General features: G+C 35.4%; 2 protein-coding genes across 5 annotated transcripts in view; one reads left to right on the forward strand and one right to left on the reverse strand.

Annotated features, from left to right (window-relative positions):
- Positions 1–20,348, forward strand: part of LOC134857096 (solute carrier family 4 member 11-like) — a 51,547-nt gene extending 31,199 nt beyond the window's left edge. Inside the window, 4 exon segments of the mRNA XM_063873459.1 lie at positions 289–527; positions 4,357–4,385; positions 19,160–19,288; positions 19,290–20,348. Coding sequence (XP_063729529.1) covers positions 289–527; positions 4,357–4,385; positions 19,160–19,288; positions 19,290–20,117 — 1,225 coding nt within the window. The 3' untranslated portion in view covers positions 20,118–20,348.
- LOC134857097 (glycine receptor subunit alpha-1-like) lies at positions 4,397–17,636 on the reverse strand. 4 transcript variants are annotated; one of them, XM_063873463.1, is made up of 5 exons: positions 14,057–14,077; positions 12,640–12,936; positions 8,236–8,931; positions 5,696–6,033; positions 4,397–5,404 (listed from the first exon to the last, which is right to left on the reverse strand). In XM_063873463.1, exons 4-5 carry the CDS (start codon positions 5,827–5,829, stop codon positions 4,420–4,422), a joined length of 1,119 nt encoding a protein of 372 aa, XP_063729533.1. In that variant the 5' UTR covers positions 5,830–6,033; positions 8,236–8,931; positions 12,640–12,936; positions 14,057–14,077; the 3' UTR covers positions 4,397–4,419. The 4 variants fall into 4 exon arrangements, with proteins under 4 accessions (XP_063729533.1, XP_063729531.1, XP_063729534.1 ...); XM_063873461.1 differs by lacking the exons at positions 12,640–12,936; positions 14,057–14,077 and adding an exon at positions 17,410–17,636; XM_063873464.1 differs by lacking the exon at positions 12,640–12,936 and having other exon boundaries at positions 14,057–14,457.
- Positions 20,349–27,229: the final 6,881 nt, after the last annotated feature.

Below are 27,229 nucleotides of genomic sequence, written 5' to 3' on the forward strand. Positions count from 1 at the left end.
ATATTATTAATTTCCACCAAATTTCAAGCTTATTCCAAAAAAAAACAATTGACATGATTCAAATAAGACTCAGATATGTTAAAAAGTATGTCTTTCTCAAAGTCAAACTATATTTTAGTACACAAGGATAGCCTATTGCTGTGAACTTGGAACAGAATTTTCGACTACAGTAATCGTAGTGAAGTTTTTAAATAATTGAAAGTTTGGCAAATTGAATTTTTTTCAAATTAGTTTTTAAATTGGTAAAAGCATGAGTAAAAGTATCATTGATTGTTTGTTTGTTTTTAGTGTGTCGGGTCTCTTCAACAGTTTCTTCCTGGCGATCTACTCGTGTACGAACTGCTGCTACTTGATGAAGTTTTGCTACAGGTCAGTGGATGAAGTGTTCGGCGTCTTCATCTCCATCGCGTTCGTAATCGACGCCATTAAAAGTTGCAAGCACATCCACGACGACTACTACAGATCATGTCCAATCATAAACGCTACAAGTGCCACTCTTGCAAATGCCACCACTGAAAGTGCCATCGGTTTGTTTATTCTTTATTCATATTTTCATTTTTTACCATTCACAAAGTGCCCGCACTAGGTAAAAAGAGAAAATAATCGATTATATTATAATTATAATCGCACTTCTAGCAAAATTATTATTAATTATAAGCGCCAATTTTAGATGTTTAAACGACTTATAATCCATTTTGATGATAAAATTTTGGTGACAATTTAATAAATTATAATCAATTATAATTGATGATAATTTTTCCGAAAATTTCTTATAATCTCTTATAATCTATTATAATAGACTATAATCCCTTTTTCTATCAAAATATTATTTTACAAGAAAACTGATTATAATGGATTATAATTTAGCTGTTCTTCAGTAAACCAGGGGCGGATGAGATTTTCTCGAAGGGTGGAGGCGGATTTTCAAAAACTTTCCAAAAATTTTATCGACTTTTTTTAGGTCGACCAAATTGATTTTCCAAACTCTCCCAAAGCACTTAAAAGACCTTTTTTGGCCAAAGTTTGTGCGCCGCAGGTTAACTTTTTAAGAAACAGGCCAAAAACTGCTTTTTAGGCATTTTTTGGAAAAATTTCACCAAAAAATTGTTTTTTTTTTGGCGCGCGATCCCCCTCAAAATTAGTTTTTATTGGCGCCAAAGGCCAAGGGGTCCGTCACCAAATATGGATATCTCAAAACAGTACAAAGGGGGAACCCTTTGGGTAGGCAGGGGGTCGAATCCCTGAAAAAAGCGCCCCCCCACCCCTCAAATCCGTCCTTGCAGTAAACAGTAAGAAAGTAAACAGTAAACAGTAAGAAAAGAAACCAACTGAAAAGCACACAAAACAAAACAAAAATAAAACGAAATGAAGCGATGACGTTTTTTGAATAAAAAATGGATTATAATCGATTAAAATGGATTATAATTCAATAAAGTTTCGGAAATAATTTTTTCAAACAATCATCTATTATAATCGATTATATTGGATTTTTTTTGTTTTGAAAAATGGTAACATTATAATCCAATTTTAATCGATTATAATCTCTTTTGTTTTGAAATTTATGGAGACTGACAATACAAATACATTATATTCTATTATTTTCTCTTTTTACTGAGTGCGGGTGAATACTTTTTTGTTGTTAATGCACGAAGTAAAAGGGGTGTTTAATTTCTTCATTTTTTAAGAGTCGATGAATAAATTTACTTTTTCGTGGAAATGAACGCAGTGAAGACTCTTATTTAGTTCTCGACTTCTAGTTTCGAAAGTGGAATTTATTGTTCAGATTTCCCAGCGATTTTAATTCTTTACGTATTGATACAATTTTCTCAAATTGGGTCATCAAAAAAATCGCAATTATAAATTTTTTAGAAACTCAAAAAGCTTTAAGGCCATCTATGTTTTTCTTTGTAATTTGAAGGCTGAGATTTTTTCAAAGAAAAACAAGTCGGTTTTTTTCTGTTTCTATGTTGGCTATGTTTTCTAAGAGCAAGTCTTTAATTTGTTCATGCTCATTGATTTTTTGGGCGGTTTGAGCTTTAATTTCCTTTGAAGCTCGGTTCTCAAATTGGTTTTTGTTTCAACTTTCGAAGAAAATGACTGAACATTTTTGCTTGGGGTAGTTTTTTCTCCAGACATCATTCGGGATTATTTTTCGCAACAAAATCATGGTTTGAATAGTGATCATCAACCCGCGATATATTTTGTTCTTATTAAAGCTTAAACGGCAAAATAAATCATTTCAAATTAAACCGAGTCCAACACTTTGCCAGGTATTATAGTTCTAACATTTTCTGAAGATCGGGAAATTACTGACGCTAATTAACAAAGAAAATCACTCCAATTTTGGAGCCAAATATCTGCAACTGCAAATTAAACAATTATTTTGGAGCCAAAATGTCCAAAATTGCAAACTAAACAATTATTTTGGCGCCAAAATGTCTAAACTGCAAATTTTCTCGCTCAAAATCTTAAAGTGGTACTTAAGATTTTAAACGTTCGCCGTTTAGTTTTTGATTGCCGCACTTACTATGATGAAATTTGTTCAAATTTTTGGCACTGTTGAACTAATTTTTTTTCGTCACTGTTGTACTTCGGCACTGTTGTACTGCCCCATAAAACCGTATTCACGCAAAATTGCCAGCAATTCACAAACATGTGCATTTATTTGAAAGTACAGCCTTGAATTATTTATTGTTTTTGATAATAAACCCTTTTAAAAAATATGGATTTTTTAGGCCACAAATTGATTTTAGTTAGTTTCAACCAAGATGAAGAGCTTCTATGTAGACTCATTAAAAAATTTGCGTCTAGCGCATGCAAACAATGAGTCTTCGTGTTTTTGTGAAATGAGTACCTTGAATGGGGTTATTTCGTGAAATCTGTTCGTATTTCGTTTTTTTTTCGAAAAGTTTCATGCGTCGAAAACGAATTGTTGTGGATAATTTTTACTTAACACGATTTTTTGCAAGAGTGATTTTTTGGTAAACTTCGAATAATCGCTCTCGAACTATTGGCTTGATTTTTTTAAACTTGTTTTACGACTTCTACAATTTCATTGTTCCCCCGCTATCAACGAAAATTGGAAAAAATGGTTAATAAAAAAACTTTACTCTTATGCTTAGAGATTTGGTTCGAACCATCTTTTAAGAGTCATGAATGCAGTGAATACTTTTATATAGATCTAGGTAATTTTTTTGTTTGTTTGTTTTTTTCCAGGAAAAGTCCTAAAATTAGTTGTTGCACGCAAAAATTTGTTTTCTTTTTGCGGTTTGACTGTTGATTTCTTTTTTTTTGTTGAAAGAAAAGCAAACTATACTATCGAGCAGCAAAAAAAATTACTTATTGATCCAGTTTTTTTTCAAATTGGGCTAGTTTTGTCGAAAAAGTGTCAAAATTAAATTGTACATATATAATTGAACAATTATAAAAAAATTACCTAGATCTATATAAAAGTATTCACTGCATTCATGACTTTTAAAATATGGTTCGAACCAAATCTCTAAGCATAAGAGTAAAGTTTTTTTATTAACCATTTTTTTGCAATTTTCGTTGATAGCGAGGGAACAGTGAAATTGTTGAAGCCGTAAAACAAGTTAATGAAAATTAAGCCAGAGTGATTGTTCGAGAGCGATTGTTCGACGTTAACCAAAAGGTCACCCTAGTTTTAAAAAATGTGTCTGTCTAGCAAATAAATGTATAAAATAAGATTCTAGGCGTTAAAAGATTCTTAAATAAGTTTTTTTGTTACTCAGCCAAAGTTTTTTGATTGCATTGATTTTCCGAGCGCTCCCAAAACAATTAAAAAACTCAAAAGAAGAACTGAAAGAACAGGTCAAAATGCCGTTTTAAGACATTTTTTGGAAAATTTTTGCCAAAAAATTGCGTTTTTTTATGCGCCGATCACCTTCGATATTAGTATATTTTGGCGCTTTACGCGCGTTTGAAACATTCAAGGGTTGAACGTTCAAAATTGGATTTCATAAAATAATACCAGAGGGACGACCCTTTGGTTAATGAGGTGGTCAAATCCCTGGGGGGGGGGGGGGTGTTAGTCGTCTGCCCCTATTTCAGATATTCGAAAATAAGTGAACTTGAAAACATTTTTCTATAATGATAACTGTACCTGCATGAGAACTGGAATATACATCAAATTATTTTAGTTGATTGGAAAAATTTCAGAATGAATGAACTAAAAAAGCTAATAAATAATTTTATTCCAGATATTAATGTCAGTAATTTCTTTTTTTTAACGGTATTTTATAAACTGAAAAGAGCCCAATTAACATTTTATTTTGTAATTTTAAGAATTTAATTTCAAATATTGAATGACTAATTAGTGTTTTTGTTCTGTTTCAGTTGAGTCGGCTGCCGACGGATGTGGCAAAGTAAGTTCTCTTTCTAAATATATTTCAAACCTTATCACCGTAACGGGAAACCAGCACATGGTAAGGGTGGGTCTGGCGAAGGACTTCCATAGCTGGAGTTCATGAGAATATAAGCGACATATAACCAGTAGAAACAGTTAAATACTAGAAAAACAACCGGGAAAAAAACACGTGCAGCTCTGTCAATTTTAGAAACGAAAGCATACGATGGTCTTTTTTTCTTTTTCGATTTTTCGACACTGATTAAGTTTAAATCGTTATTAGCCGAAGTCGTGGCGTGAATATTGCCATTAAATTCTTTGTTCATCAGCAAAGTTCCAGAGGGATCCGGTTTTTGAAGACTCTTCTTTGGTTTCCTATTTGCATCCTGTTTTGCTTTGCGCGACACTTTATCGTTTAAAAAATCACTCATTGCGAATTCAAGCATGGCGGCGATGACAAAACTGAAGCAAACCCAAATGTAAATGTCGAGCAAAGAAGTTTCGAGTGTAATGTGTTTCTCCATATTTTGCTGACTTTGAGTCGCGAGTGTCAACATCGTCAGGACTGTGGTGACTCCGACGCTAGCACGAGCGGGAGTCGCCCCCTTGTTGATCCAAAAAGTGACCCAACTTAGAACAACTAAAAGAGCCGCTGGGATGTAGATTTGATAAATGTAAACAGTATACAGGCGTTCTAAATGGACCACGCCTTCTAAGATTGTAAATGTGAATCCTGAATATGAAGCGTAGAAACAGGTTGAACTCATGTTGAGGATTTTGAACCCCATTTCGGAAAGAGGTTCGTACTCGAATGGAAAGGAAACCCCCTCCCCTTTTCCGTCCCGTTCCCACATTAGATATAACTCCCGGGCGTCGAAGCCGTAACTGGATATCAAAATACGACAGGTGGTGACGTCGAACGGGAAGTACTTCACTTGTGGCTTGCAAGGCGTTACTAGTCTGACCTTTCGGTCCAGAGTGACCTCGCCATTGCCCAGAACGCTCAGACTCAGAGATGACGGCGAGTAGAATATTGACCTATACAGGGTTGTCATACAATAAAGCCGGAGTCAAAAGCATGGTGAGAAAAAGGATTTTGAGCAAAAATGATATAGGAATTTTGAGAATTTGTTGCAAAAGGATAAAATATTATATATTATGATCAAAAATGCGTTATTGGTTTCAAAGTTTCCGTATGCGGAGAGATTGCACAAGCTAAGCGAAGTGAAATATTGGTGCATTAATTTCCGCTTGAAAGACTCTAAATTGTGGTTCAAAACGTAATTGAAAACAGTTTGAAATGAGCTTTTTTGTATGACGACTCTGTACCTGGCTAGAATGAAGTAAGTGTCTGGAATCCAGCAGTAGTTTACAACCCCCGCCCCGCTCATCCGGACCACTGAAAGAGGACGGTCGTAATAACTGTAGTCGGAAGATGAATTGTAGTCACTGCTCATATTCATGGACTTGTAGTCGTGACTGCTTTTCGTGTTGTAGTCGTGATCACTGGTTTTGAGTCGTTCTTCTCGTGGCTTTGAGGTGTATTTGGATTGTAGTCGTTGTTGTAGTCGTAATTGGATCCCTGATATTGGAATGCTTCTCGGTAATCTGTCCACGACTCAGTCATGTACAGGTCTATTGTAGCTTCGCCGGCAACGTCACGAATGCTAAAAAGTAATCCTTGTTCAGTTTTTGATTGAATATATTTCTCAGGTAACGTTCAAGCAAGAAGTCTCTGGTTTTTAGTTGTTATTAGCAGGCGCTGATCTAAAATTTTCAAGGGATAGATTTTAAAAAATTCTGAATCTTGACGATCGTGTTTTTGCTCGACCAAACTAATTTTCCTCAGACAAACTTTTGAGGGCCAAAAATGACACCTCAGGGCAAAAAAGATGGAAGGCTGCTGTGCACGTAGCACAGAATGTTCCGACCACTGTGACTTAAGTAATAAGACCAAAAATAAAGAAATCTGAAAAACATCGCACAGGAAATATATATATATATATATATATATATATATATATATATATATATATATATATATATATATATATTTCAAATTTTCATTTAACCTCTTGATTTTTTGTGAAGGATATTTAAATTTGGTAAAAACTCAAAAAATAAATTAAGTCAAAAAGAATTACGCTCAAAGTTCAAGCTAAATGTAATCAAGTTGATCTGAAAACCGACAAAATTTAGTTTAAAAATTTTTTTTTGGAATCTCAATCTCGAACAAAAGGGCTTTAATATGCTACTTTATTTGATATCTTAACTAAATATTTTTGAGGTATTCGAAATCTGACGTGAAACACCCTACGCAATAGTATTTTCGCACTACGTGAAATGACTGGAACAAAAATAAGGCCAAAAAGGATGCTGTTGTGCACTTTTTCGACGAATGTGACCTAAAAGTTCCATTTCTTAGGCCCACAATCGTCCATCAAGTTTAATATATTTTTTGACGCTAAGGACGCCGAAACCATTTCAAACTGGTTGGCCAAAAATAGATGTCGTAAAATAGCCTAAAAGGGAACCCTTTAGTTGAGCAGGGAATCGAATCTCAAAAGGTGGGGGATATTGCCCCTTTAGATCTGCTACGCTTTATTGATGTGTTAAAGAACGTAGGTTTAACCTATAGGTCTAGATGATTTTTCTTTTGTTTTGCAGGAAAAAGTAAAATTTGCTCATGCTCAAATTTGATTTTTTACAAGTTCACTTCATTTCCTTTGCTAAATGAAGGCAAACACCGATATCGAACAGCAAAAGTGAAATGGTCACAATAAACGCGAATTACTTTATTTTCAAAAGTGGGCTTTTAATTTCTGAATCCTTAGCGGAATAAACAAATTACATTTTAATTCAGTTTTCAATGTTCAAAAATTGTTCAACAGTTTTCAATACACGTTTTTTAAAATTTTCAATCATTTTTTTTTGGTTTTCTTGTTCTTTTACACCATCCCATTTTCCAATGGTGATGTTTCCTTTTTAAGTTCAGATCATTTCCTTTATTCAAATGAAGGTAAACTTCGCTATCGAACACCAAAAATGTAAAGGTTACAAAAAATGAGAATTACTTCTGGTCTATTTCATCGATTTTTTTATTATCGAAAGTACTTCATAGACCTTGAAGGGAAGTGAGAACTTGGACAGTTTTGTTAATATTTTTTGCATTTTTTTAACTTCTTTAAATCTTGTTTGGTACTTTTTTTGTTTTTTTCCGACCTTTGAAAATGGGGAGGAACTTTCAATTCAAGTGTGTTTTAGTTTTTTTCAACTTTTTGTTTTCCACGCAAAATCAGGTACCACAAATAGTCATCGGACTGGTTCGAGTGATTATCATATTAAAGCCTTTTAATGCGTTATTCGATTGACTGTTAAAAATTTCAAAAAATTTTCCCCAGTGTCGAGAAAAATTGGTTTAAAATTTTTGATTTTTCGTCTAATTTCGAGCGAGTGAGCAGGCTTATATTAGCTTACTTTAGCTTAATTGAAGCTGTAAAGTTTTGTTTTACTAACTAAGTAAAGTTAGTTTTTGGAGTTTTAAGTGCCAGTGTTTTTTCTAAGGAATCAAAAAAATTTGAAAATTTTCTGAAAAAAATGGAAAATTTTTTCAAATTTTTGTTACGATTTTTTTTTTCATTTTTCTTGTATTTTTTCTCCAAAAACTGTTTTCTAATTTGGCTGTTTTACTATGACTGTTAAATATGCCTAAGTTTTAGTTTTTTGTTCAGACCTTTTCACCACGCAGAAAAAAAACGACACTAATTTGAATTTTTTTTTTCGTATTTTGTAAGACTATGGGCGGAACGTTCTGTGCTACTTTCACACTAACCGGCTATCCTTGTTCTAATATGTTATTTTTAACTGACCTTTCTAAGCTGAGATGGACATGTATGATGATTGGCAGTCCATCTTCAGCTGGCAAAGTGTTCTTCAGCCGCAGATAGTTTTTGTTTTTCTCCATCATGTCACTTTTCTGTTCAGTATAGCTTCCAGAATTCATACCGTAGTCGTCTCCTGAGTATTTTTCGTAATCTTCACTTATTTTTTGACCATGACCTGATTGTGACGAGACATGAATAAAAGTGATCATGAGAATAATATGTGAACAAATCACGATTAAATGTTGGTAAAGCTGCATGATCAAACTTGGTAAGAAATTCAATGGAGACAGTTCGACTGGAAATGGTCAGTTTTTTGTGGCTCTCAACAAAGAAAATGACGCCAAGGGGAGGAAAATTTATTTAAGAGTGAGTAAACAAAACGGTCATACATCTTCGCGCAAGTATATTGAAATCATTTTCTGTTTTGTTTGTGCAATCTCCACAAAAGGTATTTGCTCCTCTATATCTAAATAACTTTTTTAGTTTATTCTTATCAAAACAATTGAGCTTGTTTGATCGAGGACTGGGCTTAGCAATGGGATAAATAAAAGATAAATCTCTATTTTTGAATCAATTGATTTTTTCTCTACCTGACGTATTGGATTCACCAATAATGTATTGGTAAAATCAGCTTCACAAATATGATGGCAAGTTGAAGGGAATTGTTGTTTCTTACATTTCCTGAAAACAAAGAACTTTTGCCTTTTGAGGTGTTATGTAGGATGATATCAAAGAAAATCTTCTCTTAAATCAGCATGAAATTTTGAACCCCGAAATTTTCCAAATTTTTTATATCCCGAACAAATTATTAATTTGCAAATTATTTTAAATGCTTTTGGATATCATTTAGGAATTATTCTCAATGATTAACCTGTCTTGAATTGTTTTTTTTAAAGTGCGGTTTATTTTCCTGCGTACGATGATAAACTCGTCCAGTGAGACAATAAATTCATCAACGATTTTGTTTCTGCCACCCAGAAAATCGACGGAGTATATATGTGCTTCAATTTCCTCGAAATTGGGAACCATAATAATCAGTCTGTAAATGAATTTCTTAGTAATCCTGAGCTGCCAAATTTAAAGTTTGGAATAGGTAGCAGAAAAGAAAAATTTATGAATAAAACTATTTCGAGAAATTAAATTTAGCGTTTTTGCGAAGGAAGGCTATCAAACGATGTATTCATTTTTTGACGAAGTAACAATGTTGCTCCTCAAAATAAATTCTACGTGCATTTATACGTTTTGTGAGTGTTAATGAGCGAAGTGATATAAACTTTTTTTGAAAACCGAAACTCGGAGTTTTTCCAAAAAAAAACAAATCAGAATTTTTTTCTGTTCTCTTGCGTTCATTGAATCTTTTCTAACTGTCTATTCGCTGTTTTCTGTAGGGGCTTGTTCTACGCAGAAAAGAGTCAATTGTAAAATATTCTAAAGAACAAAGAGCTTCCGCGGTATGTATAGTTGTCTTTGAAATTCGAAAAGTCAATCTTTTTTGGTTTACTTGAGTCACTTGAATCTATTAGATTTTTGTCTATGTTTCTTTATTGATAAATATCGCCTCCTTCAAGCAACGAAAATAGCTACAGGGAATGAGGCAGTTGGTAACCGAAGTTGATTTATTGATAACATGTGGATTGATAGGAAAGTGGCTGCTAAAATATCAGCGTATCAGTCGAAAGGTCGTTAGTTCGAGGCCCACTATGATGCCTACCTGTTTTCTATCAAAATTTCTAACCTGGAAAAAACCACGGGTTTCTACCTGCAGCTCTTTAAAAGGGGAAGAAAAGCAGTTTGCTTTAGTGAGCTAAGCATCTCGTATGTAGGTCTTTTTCATCGTAAATATTGTATTTAAGAGTCGATGAATCTAACTTCAGACTCTTATTTAGTTCGTGATGATGTTTTTTTTTCGTTTTTTTAGGAAAAATTTGTTCAGGATCCAATTTAGTTTTTCGCGGTTTGAATTTTGATTTATCATTAATTTCAGTTCTCTTCTTTTGTTAAACGTAAGGCACTATCGAACAGCAAAAGTGTAAAGGTCACGAAAAACGTGAACAAATTGTAATTTTTAAAGTGGAATTTAAAATTCAGATCTCCCAGCAAAATAAAAATTTTTCTTCTCGATCCATTTTTCTCAAATTGGATTAATTTCATTAAGAAAGTGCCAGTGATAAATTGTTCTAGAAATTCAAAGAGCTTTAAGGGCATCTTTTTTTAAATTCGATAGAAGAGATTTTTTCAATAAATAAATCAGAATTTTTTTGTTTTACTTGCGTTCATTGACTCTTTTCCAACTGTCTGTCGGTTATCTTTTGTCTATAAGCGGCTATTCATAATAACCAACAAATCATAACTATACTGCTTGTATCAGGGTGAAGCCTAGAACGTCCCGACTGCCTTTTAGAGTCTATGGAGCAGTGATAACATTGATAGCAGCGAAATTAAAGGTAATTAAATAAAATGAATTTAAAAAAAAAATTGAGGTTTTTTGTGAAATCATCCCCCACACGCCATATAAAGCACAAAGTGATCAATTTCGCTCCTAGTAACAAATCAGTTATGGCAAATAAGCTTCCTTCAACCAATTTGGAACGATTTCCAAGATGGCTTAAGTCTCCGCTTACGCGTTAATAGCGCGAAATATATCGCGCGTTTAATCGTGACAAATTGGCCAACGTCGCAGTCTTTAAACCCCCATAAATTTACGAAAAATGCTCACAGGTGAAATATCTTTTCCAATTTCAGCTCAGGACAACAATACATTTTGAATTATATAACTGAAAAAAAAAATCTGTCAAAATTGGCTAGTTAAAAAGTCAAAATTTGTCTGAAGAAAAAACCACCCCGAGCTTAATTATTCCGTTGCTTTCGTTACGAAAGTCGGAGCAACGGGCGCTGATTCATAACAACTCACTTGCGCTTTTACTCGGCCCGACTGTTAACTACAACTATGTTTTAATAATTGTTTTTTTTTTGAATTGTTGCCCAAATAAAAGTTACGAATCGTCACCTATTGCAAATTGTCACGTCGCAAGAATAGCAATAATAACGAATCATCAACCTAACGGCCTAAGTATCTATTTAATTTAATCTCGTTTAATTTTTTTCATGAATAGTTAAATTTGGGGTAATATTCAGCTCAATCTATAGTTCCTTCCCACTATAAATCCTAGTTTTATTGCAACTTGATTTGCATTTTCGAACTGTAATTTGAATATGACGTACGTGATAAGAAACGAAATATTTTCTCAAAGGTGTCGTTATTTCTGAAGTTAAATTACTATAGGGGCGAGGAAGTTTATATCTCAAATGCTAGCCACGTAGACGTTTATAATTTCAAATCTGATAAAATTAATGATGTATCAATATTTGATCTCGCATATACATAAAGCAATGAGATTATAGCTGGAAATTATGCATAAAAGAAATCCCGACATTACCGGAAAAAATATTTAGGTTGATCAGTCGGAAAACTGTGGGGATTTTTTCCAGTTTCCCACCCCTTGTAAAATTTCAAAATAAAGCCTTTCAAAAATTGTTCACACGGCATTTTGCATGTAATAAATGTGAAATATTGTTCACCTGTTCACGCTGACACGTTTAAATGCAGTTTATAACATGAAAAGTCTTTTTAATAAGTTTTCATATATCAAATTTCCGAAAAAATCAAAGGGGGGAACTGGAAAAGAGCCAACTATGGTTATGTTGAAATTAAATATACACCAGTGACATTTACAATCAGTGCTTTGTTTGTAGTGAATCTTCAATTTTCTGAGGTGTTTAAAATCGTTTCTGACAAAGGAATGTATTTGATCAACTTTTTTCAGACCGTTAAGGGAGAAGATATGTTTGTTTATGACGCAGCAGCAGCGGTTTTACCTGGCGAGACAACAGAAAATCTAAACTTTAATTCAATAGTGAACTAATTTTTGCAAATTTGCTTCGCTCCCATATTTTTTGTGTTACATATCCGAAATATTTTCTGGTCACGCCTTCAGTGATAAATAAATACTAATTTTTATGAAGGAGAGCTTGCAAAAAAGGTTGTTTTTTTTTGCTAAATTTTTCGACGTCAAAGAATTCCTGTGGCTAATTCGGTGATGCCAGATGTCCAATTTGTAGGACTCGTAAATTAATTGTACTGATTTATAATTGATTGCTGACTAAGAACAGTAGAAACGCTGAACCAAATAATAAACCCCGTTATTTATGGTAGTTAAACAGCTGAGGTACAGTTCATTACTGTAGTGATTTTTTCGTTTGGCCTTTCATTTTGGCTTATCGTATCGTAAAAACAATAAAAAAATATATGATGTAAGAAAAAAGTAGGAGACATTTTTTGGAAACGTAATGAAAAAATTTTAAGAGCTTGCTGTATCTGACTTAAATTACCTTTGGGACTAGTAGTAACATGCCGCAAATACTCGGAATGTAATCAAGTTAAATTTTGTGCCATGTCGAAAAGTAATTGAAAAGCTCTTGTCACCAATAAATCACAAACAAGGAAAACTGGACGGAGATAATTAGCAACCTTCTTTTCTACCAAAATTTATCACCCCTGAAGATGAAAATTTCTGAATAAGCATGTCAAATGAACGCGACTAGGAGTGTCTAAAAATGAACAAATTGTTGACATATGTCTTCATGTTCTAATGGAAATGTGGCCTTTAATGGTGAAGAATTAATGACCTTTAAGCCTGCAGAAATGTCTCGAAATGTCGAAGTTGAAGTGCAAATTCAAAATTTATGACAGTGTTTTTTTTGCTTCCTAAGCACGTGGAAGTTTACTTACGGTTAGGGAAGTATGAAATTTAATTTAAAAACTGAAAGTATGAAATTGAATCTAATATGTGGCGTTTCTTGAAAATTTAGAAGTAATCAGCTTTTGTATCGACCTTCCTGAAATTTATTTCAATTCCACAGTATTTTGATTTTTCAATTTCAATTCACTTAATCCGTGATTAACTTGGTAGATTGAGTTTGTTTCTTGTTTTTTTTTCTGTAAATTGAAATTATTCTTGAATCCTGCGGCTGAAAATAGCGAGAAATTAAGAAGCACCCTGTCTTTTCTTTGTTTTTTGTTTCACCTTTTCAATTATGGGTTGAATGAGTTTTATCTTTAACAAAGAAAGAGGCTGGGAGGAATTTTGACAGTAGGGAAAACTCGACCAAATTGCTAGAAGATCTGTTTGATTAGAGTTGAATCAACTACAGATAAGCGTATTTGTCTTAGTTGCACGAGGGAGCTTTAGCTTTACTCAACGGAGTCTCTGAAAAGATTACTAATTAATGAATTTTTTATCCTATCTCCCGAGGTAAAAAACTGATGTCTTTTCATTTTTCCGATTTGGTCAGATTAGTCAATTTGGTCTGATTTGGGGGGGGGGGGGGGGGGGGGGTGAAAACAAGTGTGAACCTTGTGTTTGGATCAAGTACAATATGATCATTTTGCTTCTTTAAATAGAAATTGAGCTTCTGATAAACGTCTCGACAATATTTTTTGCTGCGCTCTTTATCTTGATGAAAAGCGAAGACGCACCTTAAGTTTTCAACAAAAAAATCCCGGAACCAAACTAGCACTTTTATCGAAACTTTCATGAAGTTTTTGGGCAAACATGTTACTGTTAGGGGGGGGGGGGTAGTTGGAGGGGAGAAGGAGACAGTTAGGGTGGGGATTGGGCTTCACTAGTATTTCACTTTCAAAAGTTATTAGCTTGAGTTAAAGTAACGGTTAGTTGCATAGAAAAATAGCTTTTCAGTTTAATTTTATTTCAGTTTAATTTCAACACATTTTATCTTTATACTTTACCTTATAAAATAAATCGATGAGCCATTAAATTGCAATTGAGTTGAAGTTTAAAATGAGGAGCAACAGAGGAAAGTAAAAACAGACTGGGAATGTATTAGCTGTGCAAACTTCTTTTGTTTGATGTCAGCTCTCTTTCCGTTATTCACAGAGTGGCTCATTTTTTAAATTAAATTGCAGATGCTCAAGGGAAAAGCAAGGATTCTTATGTCCTAAAAGATCGGCTATAACTTATATTTGCCAACTTCAAAAAATATCAAAGAGAGCCCAAAACTGTCGATTTTGTTGCGTCAGTTGTTTGGGAAAATATTGCAATATTGTTGTTGTTTTTGTTCCGACCACTTCACGATTTGAAGGGAGGGAAGGAATTATGCCATAGGGTGTATTTTTGAACCTAAGTTTTGACTACCTCAAAAAAAGCTTGTAAGGGATCAAGTCTAGTATTATATTGAAGCCCTTTCAAGCGTGATTCAGATTCAAATAAAAATCAGTGTCGAGAAAAAATGGTCTGAATCTTTCCGATTTCCTGTCAAAATTTCACATTATTCGGTGAAATGGACAACACAATTTTGATGGCGCTGAAATAAACTTTTTCTAACCCGTGATGATGTTTCTATTTAAGTTTGCATACGATTTTCAATTGTTTTTTTTGCCATATATGGTTTAGGTCATTGCGCAAAAGGGAAAAAATTTTGGCTGTTTTAAAAAAGATTATCGACGAAAGTTAATCTTAGAAAAAAATACCCCGATGTTTCTCCTCTTTGCTTTTGTTCGTTCCAGTTTATTTCGAAGAAATTAGCAAAATATATCAGCTTGAGGTGTATTTTTTAAGAGTCGATGAATCTAGTGAAGACTTTTATAGAGGCCGTGATTTTTTTAAAGCTCAAATTTGATTTTTCGAGGTTTGACTTTTGATTTTGTTTCAAATTCAACTCATATCTTTTGTTAAAAACAACATAACTGTTTAGAAACGACTTAAATTTGAACACGTATTATTTGCTAATGGCTACTGGAGGAGGAGATGATCCAAGGAAAAGGACATGCTTGGATTTTTTAGTCAATTTTCGACTTCTTTACTAAGCATTTTTGACGGATGTTTTTCAAATCATCTGAGAAATGTTCTTGTCAGGTCAATTTAAAAAATATATTTCACCTGTGATCATTTTTTGTTAAGTTATGGGGGTTTGATAATAGCTAATTTGGGCTAATTAATGCGAGATATAATGCGTTCTTTTAACACGCGCAAGCGGCAAATTAAGGTGTTCCAAATTGAATTGAGGCCAGCAATTTAGTCTTTCAAAACTATAAGAGACGCTAAGCACACCTTATGTATCTTACATAGTATATAAGGGGGGGGGGGGGGGTGATAAAATGAAGAAAAAATTTAATAAATGTTCCCTAATAAATATAGTTTCAAAACTTATTTGAGACCCATTCAAAAGCAATCGAAACATCTAGGGATTTGTCTTTTTTATTTGAGCAGTCTCTTTTGTGCATGGTGGGGTGTTATTTTTCAGACTATTGTTGGCTTTCAAACTAGCCATTTTTGAGGGGAGTTTGTATAATTACTTGCAAATACGCAAGATAATTGGTCATATTAAGTCCATATACGAATAAAATTACAATGCTTACTATTTGAGATTGGATGTTGGGGTAGAAACAATTCAAAATATTACGAAACTTTATTTAAATATGGTCGTCAAAGGGGTAGGCGGTGACCCCTCCTTTCAGGTTTTCAACCCCCTGATCACACTAAGAGTCGACCTGTAGAAAATTATTTAAGGCGACTTCGGCGCTAAAATGTAATCTATCTATTATATATTTAAATGCGGGCTTCACTATCTCGCCATGTTTAAGCTTTTTCAACGTATTATTTTTGCATGTTTAAGCTATATCGTATATTGCAATGGTTAAGAAATTTTTTTCGGTTTTCCAATTTGATTTTAGTGGTTATTTTAACGAGTTTAAATTAAGCAGCCCAATATCGAATTAGGGGTTTCGAGTTTGGCCTCCAATTTTGAATGCCCGAATCATTTTAGTTTAAGAGATAAGACGATTTTTGAGATTTTTTCAAAATTTTTCGGAAAATTCAAATAACAAAATAATTTAAAAAACTTGAAGTTCCCAACCCTGTAGTTGGGTGCTGTCAGAGTACTCTAAGGAGTTACAAATCTTGCCTCCAAATATGACTGTTCAAATCCTTGTAGTTTTCGAGATATGACGTTTTTTGTGATTTTTTCAAAATTTTTCAGAAAACTTGAAATATTATTGGTTTTTAAAAATCTGAAATTCCCGGCACTGTATTTAGGTCCTGTCAGAGTACTCTCAAAGATTGCGAATCTTGCCTCCAAGTATGACTGCTCAATTCTTTGTAGTTTTCGAGATATGACGTTTTTGTGATTTTTTCAAACATTTTCAGAAAACTTAATTTATTATTATTCTTTAAAAATCTTAAATTCCCAACGCTGTATTTAGGTCCTGTCAGAGTACTTTCAAGGATTGCGACTCTTGCCTCCAAATATGACTGCTCAATTCTTTGTAGTTTTCAAGACGTGACGTTTTTTGTGATTTTTTTCAAAATTTTTAGAAAGTGTAAATTAATTATTTTTCAAAATTTGAAATTCCCAACGCTATAGTTCGGTGTTGTCAGGGTTTCTAAAGAGTTGCAAATCTTGCCACATGCGATTGCTAAACGAGACTGCTCAAATGCTTTTAGTTTCCGAGATGTGACGTTTTTTGATTTTTTCAAAAATTCTCAAAGAACTTATCTACAACGAAATTCAAAAAATTTGAAACTACTAACCTTATTGTCAGTGTACACCCAGGCGTCTCAAATCCTGCCTTTTGATATGAATGCTCAAATCCTTTTAGTTTCCGGGATAAGATGTTTTTTCAATTTTTTTTCGGGAAACTTAGGTGTTAAAAAATTCACAAAGTTTTGGATTCCTAACCCTATAGTAGGGTGCTCTCAGTGACTCTCAGCGGTTGCAAATCTGGCCTCCAAATTTCTCGAGAGGCCCATTAAGTTAAATTTAAAAGTTCGAAATTACCAACCCTGTAATTGGATGCAGTCAGAGTACACTAAAAGTTTGCAGATGTTGTTTCCAATATAAGCGGTTTTTCATGAGTTGCCGAAAAATTTCGAAGCACCGAAGGTGCGTTAAACGCTAGTAATTTTAATGTAAAATCGCGCGCCAAGAACGCTATTTTCTGCTCAAAACCCTCCATAACGTATCGTAAACGGGATTCTTTTTTTATTATGTGCTACTCGGAGAGCAGCCTGGTCTAGTGTTTAAGTCCGCAATTATTCAAATAAATAGTACAATTAAATAGTGCAATTAAATAGTAAACCCTACCTGATTGAAACGCGAGGAAAAAGTTTTCTGATTCTTGACTAAGGCTAATAACAGGTCAAAAATTTAATTATAAATTGTTCACTTATAAAATAAAACAAGAGAATTTTTAATTTAGTCTGAAATGGCGTAGGTGTATTTCTGTCCCCTTAGTGCTGAAAGTCTAACAAAGGACTTGAAGAGTAATTTTATTGTTTGTTCCTTCCCAAAAAGAGGAGAAAAAATTACTCAAAAAGGTATTTTGCTGTTTTTAATACTTTTTTGTTTGAAATAAGCTTTAGATGATAGTAAAGCTTTTCAATTCAATGGTTTTTTTAAAAAAAAATAAGTAAACGTGCCTTTTGTTTTTTTTTATTGACTTTCTGAAAAGATGAAATAAGAATCCAGCTTATATCAAAATGAATCAAAAGCTCTGTCATTGGTTTGGAATTGAAGAGTGTGATTTAATTTTAAAAAAATCAGCGCCAGTAACTAATAGTATTTACTGTGGATATCCTATCCTTATTATGGTTTGGAGTTTTTGTATCATTTTGTATCTGTAGGCCGTTAAGTAGCTTTTCTGCTTTGATGAATAATTTATAATCTCCGATAGGCTTCTATGGTAATGTTAGAGGAAAACTTCAATTTATCACAACTAACTCATACTATAGTCTCATAATTAAAAGAGGAATTTTGAAGCTTAGGGATTTACCTTCGGGCTATATCTAGTGAAAGAAAGGCGCTACTTGACCGCCGGGAAACTCAGTTGAAGAAAGATCTGTGAAGCTGGAAGTTGAAATCGATAACGAATTTGTAGATAACCCAAATGATCTTTTTCAAGCTTTCCTACTGTTGCTAACAGTCGAGAAATTTCTTGTAATTCGAGTTTGATCTATCATGAAATTAACACCAATATAACTTGCTGACTCGAATATTGCTGTTGTTTGCTTTTGGGAGAAGTTACACTTGGCTCTTGATTTAAACTTAACGCTAAAATAATCCAGAATGGCCTGAACCAAATTCCATTTGACAGATTGCGGCAGAAAACAGCATGTTTTTGACTATTTATGATCCAATGATAGTATGATAATCCAAGATTTAATGTACCATTTATGTGAATTATATCATTTGGCAAATAAAGTTGTCTGGGGCTAAATTTTGATGATTGTTTATGATTTCAGATCGAAAGGCTTCGAGGAAAAACAATTACGTAAACCCAGTTCTCCAAATAAAATGGCAAAATTTATGAAAGTTACACTTAAGCGGCATTTTCTGTCCATTAACTTTATTCACTGAAATGCCTTTTTTGGCAACGCACCGAAGTTGGTGAAAATTGACGTCAAAAAAGGATTGGCGGTAGCTGTGCAAGTAGCTCAGAATGTTTCGGCCACAATAATTGAAATCAAGAAATCAGAAAAAAAAATTTTAAACTGTATCTTTGTTTCCCCAAGATTCTGTTTTTTTCACTAAAGTAACAAACAGTCGAATTATTTGAAAAAAAATTAAAATTGAGTTGTAATTTGATAAAATATTGTATAAATTAGAGCAAAATTAAATTGAGAGTTCAGTCTCAACGTGTCATTTGTAATTTTCGTGTCATTTAGTCTGAAAACGGAAATTAGTCTGTAACCGATTCACCTTCAATTGGGTTTTATAAAATACCGCGCTTGAAACCTACGAGTTTCACTTAGGTACTTTTAAGTGAGGCAGAAGTTTGTGAAGTAGTCGGAATAATAATTTAAAATTCTTCGGATTTATTAATTTTTCTGTTCAGGAAATATTTCTTCTGGCGTTGCTGCTGATGTTGGGAACCCTGTGGCTGGGAGTCACTCTCTTCAACTTCACCAAGAGTCCTTATCTGGACTCGACCAAACGAGTACTTCTTGCAGACTACGCGCTACCATGGTGCTGTTCTCATTTTCTCATTCATCGGCAGCTATTGCGCAAAAGATATCAACTCGCCTACTATTGAAAGTGACGATGAAAGTGAGAAGTACTTCGAGATCCCAGACATCGCTGGACTGAGCATCGGTGGATGGCTGGTGGCAGTCGCCATGGGATTCTGTCTTTCTATTCTTTTCTTCATTGATCAAAACATATCCGCATCTTTCGTGAACAACCCCAAAAACAACCTCAAAAAGGGACCAGCGTATCATTTGGACCTTCTGGTTCTGGCTGTCATCAATGCAGTGCTGTCGATTTTTGCACTTCCCTGGATCCACGGTGCCTTGCCTCACTCCCCGCTGCACGTGCGTGCGCTCGCGGAGTTCGAAGAGCGTATGCAACAGGGTGTTATGACAGACGTTGTCGTGAAAGTTCACGAGACGAGACTGACTTCAATTCTGGCCAATGCATTAATCGGAGTCTCGATTTACATGTTTCCAACTCCTATCGAATACATCCCTGTACCGGTCTTGGATGGCGTGTTGTTGTACGTTGCGGCGGTGTCTCTTCTTGGAAATGAGTTTTTTGAGCGTCTGCTGTTGTGGGTGACGGAGCAAAGCGCCTACCCCCCAAACCATTATGTCAGACACGTGACACAAAAGAAGATTCACCTGTTCACCTTTCTACAGGTCCTGCAACTGTTAATCCTATGTGGTCTCGGGTTTGCCCCCCTTTCCTACCTGAAAATGGTGTTTCCAGTTGCCCTTGGAGCTTACATGCCGATCCGCCATTTCCTGTTCCCGAAAATGTTCGAACAGCAATACCTGGACGCCTTGGATGGTCATTAGAGTCCGATTGAAAACTGTGAATTCTTTTATACGAGCTTCAATTGAAAACTAAACAGAGATTTAGATTTACTTACACGGACATTCACTTGTATATTGTTAAATAATTATGAATTAAGTTGATCGTATGTGAGGTAATTTGAGCTTTATATTTTGTTGGACGAGTTTTATTTTCATGACCAAAAACAAATGGAAGTAATTTGTAAAATTTCAGTTTTGTGTTGAATTAAAGATGATAGTACTCAATTTTGTCGATCACATTTTGGGCAATGCGTAGCAAAATTTCTTCCAGTCTCAATTAGTAATACAAGCCGTAGCGGATTGGGCGCCCTCATTTCAGGGATTCGATCCTCTGCCGACCCAAAGAGTCCCCCTTTGGGGCTATATTTTAAGACAAATTTTTGGCTGACCGACCTTTTTTTAATGGTTTTCTAAAGGCGTCTTTGGCGCGAAATTATTCTAATTTTGAGGGAAAGCCCGCGCCGAAAAAAAACGCGGTCAAAATATTTCAGGTCAAAATTTTTCAAAAAATCCCCAAAATCTCCTGTTTCTGCAAGTTTTATCAGAATTTTGCTTGCTTTTAGAATAGAATACAAGCGAAGAATTCAGAGTGTGATTCTGTACTTAGAGCCAACTTCTCAAAATTGTTGCTAAATAGCTTATTATCGGTAGATCTTGCTGTTCTGGTCATAGTAAGAGAAAAAATTGTGAATTCAGGTGTGTTTTCATGCAAATCCGGGCATACAAAGACAGTTAAACTCCAGATGGAGTTGCATTAATAGCCATATCAAAGCACGTTAAGTTTTGATTCGATATGCAATGCAATCAAAAACTATACATACGCTGTGTATTTTCAGCTGTATTTTCTTGCACCACAGAGCAAATGATTTAAATGTAATTATTTAACACGCTATGATTTAGTCAGCGAAAGGGCAACAGAACGATGGCGGCTTGGTCTTTTTTTATATCATTATCGAGTTGGAATAATCATGTTCAAATTACATGAAATAACATGAAAGTGCCCTTTTACCTGATTGGTAATATAAATTGTGCAGAAAAGGTGGGGTAATAAAAGAGGGCAAATATATATAAATAGCGACAAAAAAAAATAAAAAATGTATAAAAAAAGAAAAGCTGTGAAGAGAAAAAAAGAAAACAAGAAAATAATTTTGAAAATAAATATTGTTTTAACAAATGCAATGTGTGTTCAAAGTATGCAATGGCAAAATTTGAATATACTGAACAATGTTTGAAAGCCTCAGACTAATTTAGAAAAAAATGATAGTGGTTTATCACATCCAATGATAGTAGAAAAAAGTAAATTTGATTGATTTTAAAAAAAGTTACATTATAATCCAGTTTTGATCGATTGTAAACGATACTGAAAATCAATTACATTAGAACATTATTCACAACACTCCTCTAGAGGAGCCTCTAATTACGGGAGTGCGGTCAAAAAGTAGACATGTCGTAAGCCAATCACTGCTTAAACGATATCGACAACAAGTCCGGGTTGAAGTCATGCCTTTATTAATTGCTTTTATGCAGTTCTCCAGTCAATTCAGCACTTATTTAGGGCCCTGGTTGATGTATAACTCCAATCTACTCAAACTTAAAAAAACTCAAACTGATGTATAACTCCAATCTACTCAAACTTTTTAAAAACTCAAATTGATGTGTAATTCCAATCTACGAAAACTTCAAAAAACTCAAATTTCAACTGCACAATTGCAAAAAAAAAGGAATGCGTCCTGCTATCTTACCTACTCCTCATGAATGACTTGCACAAAACAACAATTGAGAGGCCAGGGCACGTTTTTTGTCGTCGCATCCAACTCGCAACAAAAGTTGTTCAAAAGTTCCAATACATTTCAGATTTTCGCATAAAATAAGCATCTTGCAGTTGTTTAAAAATGCCAATATGTTTCACATCCTCGCATCCAACTCGCTTCTTGCAGTTGCTTAAAAGTTAAAATATATTTTGCAGACTACTTTTAATTTTTGCAGACTACCTTTTTTACTGAGGAAAATCCCCGCCCCAATTCTGTGAAGTGGCATTCACCCTATATCCTTGAAACACAGATTTAATACTTTCTTTTTCAGTTTTTCAACGTCTTTAATTTTGTCGGCAAATTTTCGGAATTGTTTGCATGGTACAAAAAATTTGTGATATCAATAGCGTCCAGATTAGATATTGTTTGCACCATTTTACATAATCTCTGTAAAATACCAGAACCTTGCAACCGATTTTTGGTATCGCCAAACTATCGTAACCAAAAGCTCTTCCAGATTTTTGTGCCAAGAAAATGCGTTGCTACTGGTCCATCCCAAGCAAATCTTGTCCGCAGCGGAGAAAATTGATGAACTATGGCATGAACTGAACTAGTTTTGATGATTTTGTCTGACAAATTCTTAAAGTCTAACAAAATAGCAATAATTCACTTTCTGAACTAAGTAGAGTAACAGAAAACTATATTAAAACAATCCAGCATCGGCGCAACTGAAACAAAAAACACAATTATGCAGAACTTGTTTCAATATAACAAAATATTTGAGTTTGATATGGATTGTTTTTGGAGAGTAAGTTCAGATTAAGTACTCCGCCTGTTTTCCACGCTATCTTTTTTTTCGACCTGTGATGTTCCTATGCTATGGGTGTTAGTTAGTAATAAAACAGAAGAGTAAAAAATTGTAATTTAACTCTTTGTGAAACTTGGTTTTAGTTTAGAGATCATGTTTATCTTTTCATATCTCTCTTCAGATTGCAAACGTCCAAATGACTGTTGCGTTCGGCCTGCATAAATGGCCTTGAATAATAATAACAATACATAACAGAATATTAATACCACTTATTCTCCAAAGTTACTGTGGCAACAGTACTACCCAGTACCACATTCCCCTGAGGACAACAAAATTTTATATAATACCTTATAAAATTTTATGATCAATATATGAGTTTGTATCTCAGTTTACTAAGTTGTTTAGTGTTTGACTCAGTTTCCTTTGTTATTTTTCTTTACTTCCGTTTTGTTTCTCGCAGCGTTCCACGACCCAGAATCGTCCAATGATGTAGCCCCAAATTTCCGTTTGAATAGGTGTCTCTCTAATAGGTTGAACGTGTTGTTTTCAGGCGTTGTTTCTTTGTTGTTGAGATTTAAATTCGCTAATCTCGTTCGCTTCTAGTGCTGCCAAATTTATCTCCGTGACGTCGTCCTCACAACTAATAAGTTTGACCGAATGGGATACTGGGCTACCAAATCTCTTTGGCCCCTGGTTCTACGTTTGCCTATTACTCCTCCTAACTGTCGTTTCCTCCTCTTCTTTGTCTGACTCGTCAAAAAACCCTGGTGGGGGACAAGTATCAGCTGGTCCTGCTTGTTGAGTTAGTAATTTTTCCGCTTCTTTTTGCACCCCTCTGGTCAAGACCTGATTTGTGAGTGCCTCCCATTCCTCGGTTCTTGCGTCGTGGACTTGCTCTGATAGCTTCTCGGGTTATGTACGAACGGTCCCGCTCGATTTGGCTTATTCCTTTTCCCTCCTAGGTTAATGCCCCCGCCCGTCTTTGTATCTTTCGACGTTGCTATGCTAGGCAAATTTTGAAACTTTTCCACCAACCAACTATCTTCTATTTCCTGGTCTCTTGGCCCCTGATCTTTTACGTCATGTTCTTCGGCCGACTCACTGTCACCGTCTTCATCCTGTGTTACTGTCTTTTGTTGTTTACTTCTTGGTTCTTCCCCTGTTGGGCTTCTCTTTTTCTCCGAACCTTCTATTCTGGACTGTACAGGCAGTTTTGATCTCGCTATGTCGCTCTTCCGATAAACTGCACCAGCAGCCGTTTTTACAGTCGATGGTGTCTCCGATACAACTTTCCCTTTTAGAGGTATTGTTAGGGCTTTTTCACTTTTTCTCTGTTCGTGTTTGCGAAGGAACCTACCCGACAAATTGTCAGTAACTGTAGGTTTTTTATCCTCAATACATCCTCGCTCCCATGAATATAATAGTTCTTTTCTCAGTTCGGGATTTATCGTGCTGGTCTCGTCTACGACTCTTCGTAACTTGCTGTCTGGAATGTCTCTTCGAGTGGCATTCCATCGCGCATTGGCCTCTAGTAGCTGCTTCAGTTCATTTGCTCGGGCTCTTTCTTTAGCTGCCGTAGTATTACGCAAAAATAGTGGGCTGACGTTCCGACTATTTTGACCTTTTTGGATAATTTTGACATTGTCTCTCGATTGATCAATGCGTCTCTTCAACTGCGATCTGTTAACGCCGATCTTTCCAAATGTTCTTTATCTAAATGATCAGAATCATTAAGAAATTTATCTCTTACAATTTTAAATTCCGTTTTTGGCAATCGACCGAAATGCGCCTCAAATGGTGACAATTTGATCGTTTTCTATTTTTTCTATCTTAAATCCCTAATTATTGTGCTCAGACACAGTTTAATCGACTGTACATTTTCATCGAGAAGCATTACACCCAATCGTCGTTTAATAGTTTGTATTGTGCGTTCGACCAAGCCACATCCTCGATGATCACCGACTGGACAGAAGTTTTGAGAAATATTATTTTCTGTGCAAAGTTTTTTCATTGCTTTTCCTTTAAATCCTGAAAACTTATCCGTTTTGATCGATTCTGGTATCCTATGTGTGTCAATGTAGGTACGCAGAAATTTTATTGTTGATTTTCCCCCGTGACCTTAACTGATGGAAACTTAGAGTATCTGTCAATAGCAACCAATAAATTTATCTGCTTTCCCTTATGATCTTCGAGTGGGCCTGCATAGTCTAATTGCAATTCTTGTCCCGGCTGTGTCAACAGTGGAAGTGGTTTTGCCGAATTTTTTGGGATTATATATTTAACTTTCTTACCGTAACCAGGGCAACTTCTACACTCTTCGGCCATGTTAACTATGTCTTTATGCATATGTGGCCACCATAAGTAGTTGGAAACCTCTAGCATCGCTTCTTGTCTGGGATGTCCTTGGTGAAGTCGACGAAGCACAGCTTGTCTCAACTTCTCTGGTACTGCTTAGCGATTATCCACTAGGAGGCGGTCATCTATTACAGACATTTGATGCCAGAGCGGGTTGGTGTAGGGACCCTGGGCTACCAAATCTCTTTGGCCCCTGGTTCTACGTTTGCCTATTACTCCTCCTAACTGTCGTTTCCTCCTCTTCTTTGTCTGACTCGTCAAAAAACCCTGGTGGGGGACAAGTATCAGCTGGTCCTGCTTGTTGAGTTAGTAATTTTTCCGCTTCTTTTTGCACCCCTCTGGTCAAGACCTGATTTGTGAGTGCCTCCCATTCCTCGGTTCTTGCGTCGTGGACTTGCTCTGATAGCTTCTCGGGTTATGTACGAACGGTCCCACTCGATTTGGCTTATTCCTTTTCCCTCCTAGGTTAATGCCCCCGCCCGTCTTTGTATCTTTCGACGTTGCTATGCTAGGCAAACTTTGAAACTTTTCCACCAACCAACTATCTTCTATTTCCTGGTCTCTTGGCCCCTGATCTTTTACGTCATGTTCTTCGGCCGACTCACTGTCACCGTCTTCATCCTGTGTTACTGTCTTTTGTTGTTTACTTCTTGGTTCTTCCCCTGTTGGGCTTCTCTTTTTCTCCGAACCTTCTATTCTGGACTGTACAGGCAGTTTTGATCTCGCTATGTCGCTCTTCCGATAAACTGCACCAGCAGCCGTTTTTACAGTCGATGGTGTCTCCGATACAACTTTCCCTTTTAGAGGTATTGTTAGGGCTTTTTCACTTTTTCTCTGTTCGTGTTTGCGAAGGAAGCTACCCGACAAATTGTCAGTCACTGTAGGTTTTTTATCCTCAATACATCCTCGCTCCCATGAATATAATAGTTCTTTTCTCAGTTCGGGATTTATCGTGCTGGTCTCGTCTACGACTCTTCGTAACTCGCTGTCTGGAATGTCTCTTCGAGTGGCATTCCATCGCGCATTGGCCTCTAGTAGCTGCTTCAGTTCATTTGCTCGGGCTCTTTCTTTAGCTGCCGTAGTATTACGCAAAAATAGTGGGCTGACGTTCCGACTATTTTGACCTTTTCGGATAATTTTGACATTGTCTCTCGATTGATCAATGCGTCTCTTCAACTGCGAAGCTGTTAACGCCGATCTTTCCAAATGTTCTTTATCTAAATGATCAGAATCATTAAGAAATTTATCTCTTACAATTTTAAATTCCGTTTTTGGCAATCGACCGAAATGCGCCTCAAATGGTGACAATTTGATCGTTTTCTATTTTTTCTATCTTAAATCCCTAATTATTGTGCTCAGACACAGTTTAATCGACTGTACATTTTCATCGAGAAGCATTACACCCAATCGTCGTTTAATAGTTTGTATTGTGCGTTCGACCAAGCCACATCCTCGATGATCACCGACTGGACAGAAGTTTTGAGAAATATTATTTTCTGTGCAAAGTTTTTTCATTGCTTTTCCTTTAAATCCTGAAAACTTATCCGTTTTGATCGATTCTGGTATCCCATGTGTGTCAATGTAGGTACGCAGAAATTTTTTTGTTGATTTTCCCCCGTGACCTTAACTGATGGAAACTTAGACTATCTGTCAATAGCAACCAATAAATATATCTGCTTTCCCTTATGATCTTCGAGTGGGCCTGCATAGTCTAATTGCAATTCTTGTCCCGGCTGTGTCAACAGTGGAAGTGGTTTTGCCGAATATTTTGGGATTATATATTCAACTTTCTTACCGTAACGAGTGCAACTTCTACACTCTTCGGCCATGTTAACTATGTCTTTATGCATATGTGGCCACCATAAGTAGTTGGAAACCTCTAGCATCGCTTCTTGTCCGGGATGTCCTTGGTGAAGTCGACGAAGCACAGCTTGTCTCAACTTCTCTGGTACTGCTTAGCGATTATCCACTAGGAGGCGGTCATCTATTACAGACATTTGATGCCAGAGCGGGTTGGTGTAGGGACCCATCATCTCGAATCCTTGTCTGTCGTTCCGCTCAACCACTCGCCTTAGCCGATCCATCCAAGTATCTTCTGATACAAATTCCGCCAGTAGACTTTTATCAAATAATTTTGTGAGCGATAACGGGCCATTCTCACCATTTGCTTGCTACGCTAG

Source organism: Symsagittifera roscoffensis, chromosome 1, assembly GCF_963678635.1.
Source record: "Symsagittifera roscoffensis chromosome 1, txSymRosc1.1, whole genome shotgun sequence".
In the NCBI taxonomy this organism is placed as follows: Eukaryota; Metazoa; Xenacoelomorpha; order Acoela; family Convolutidae; genus Symsagittifera; species Symsagittifera roscoffensis.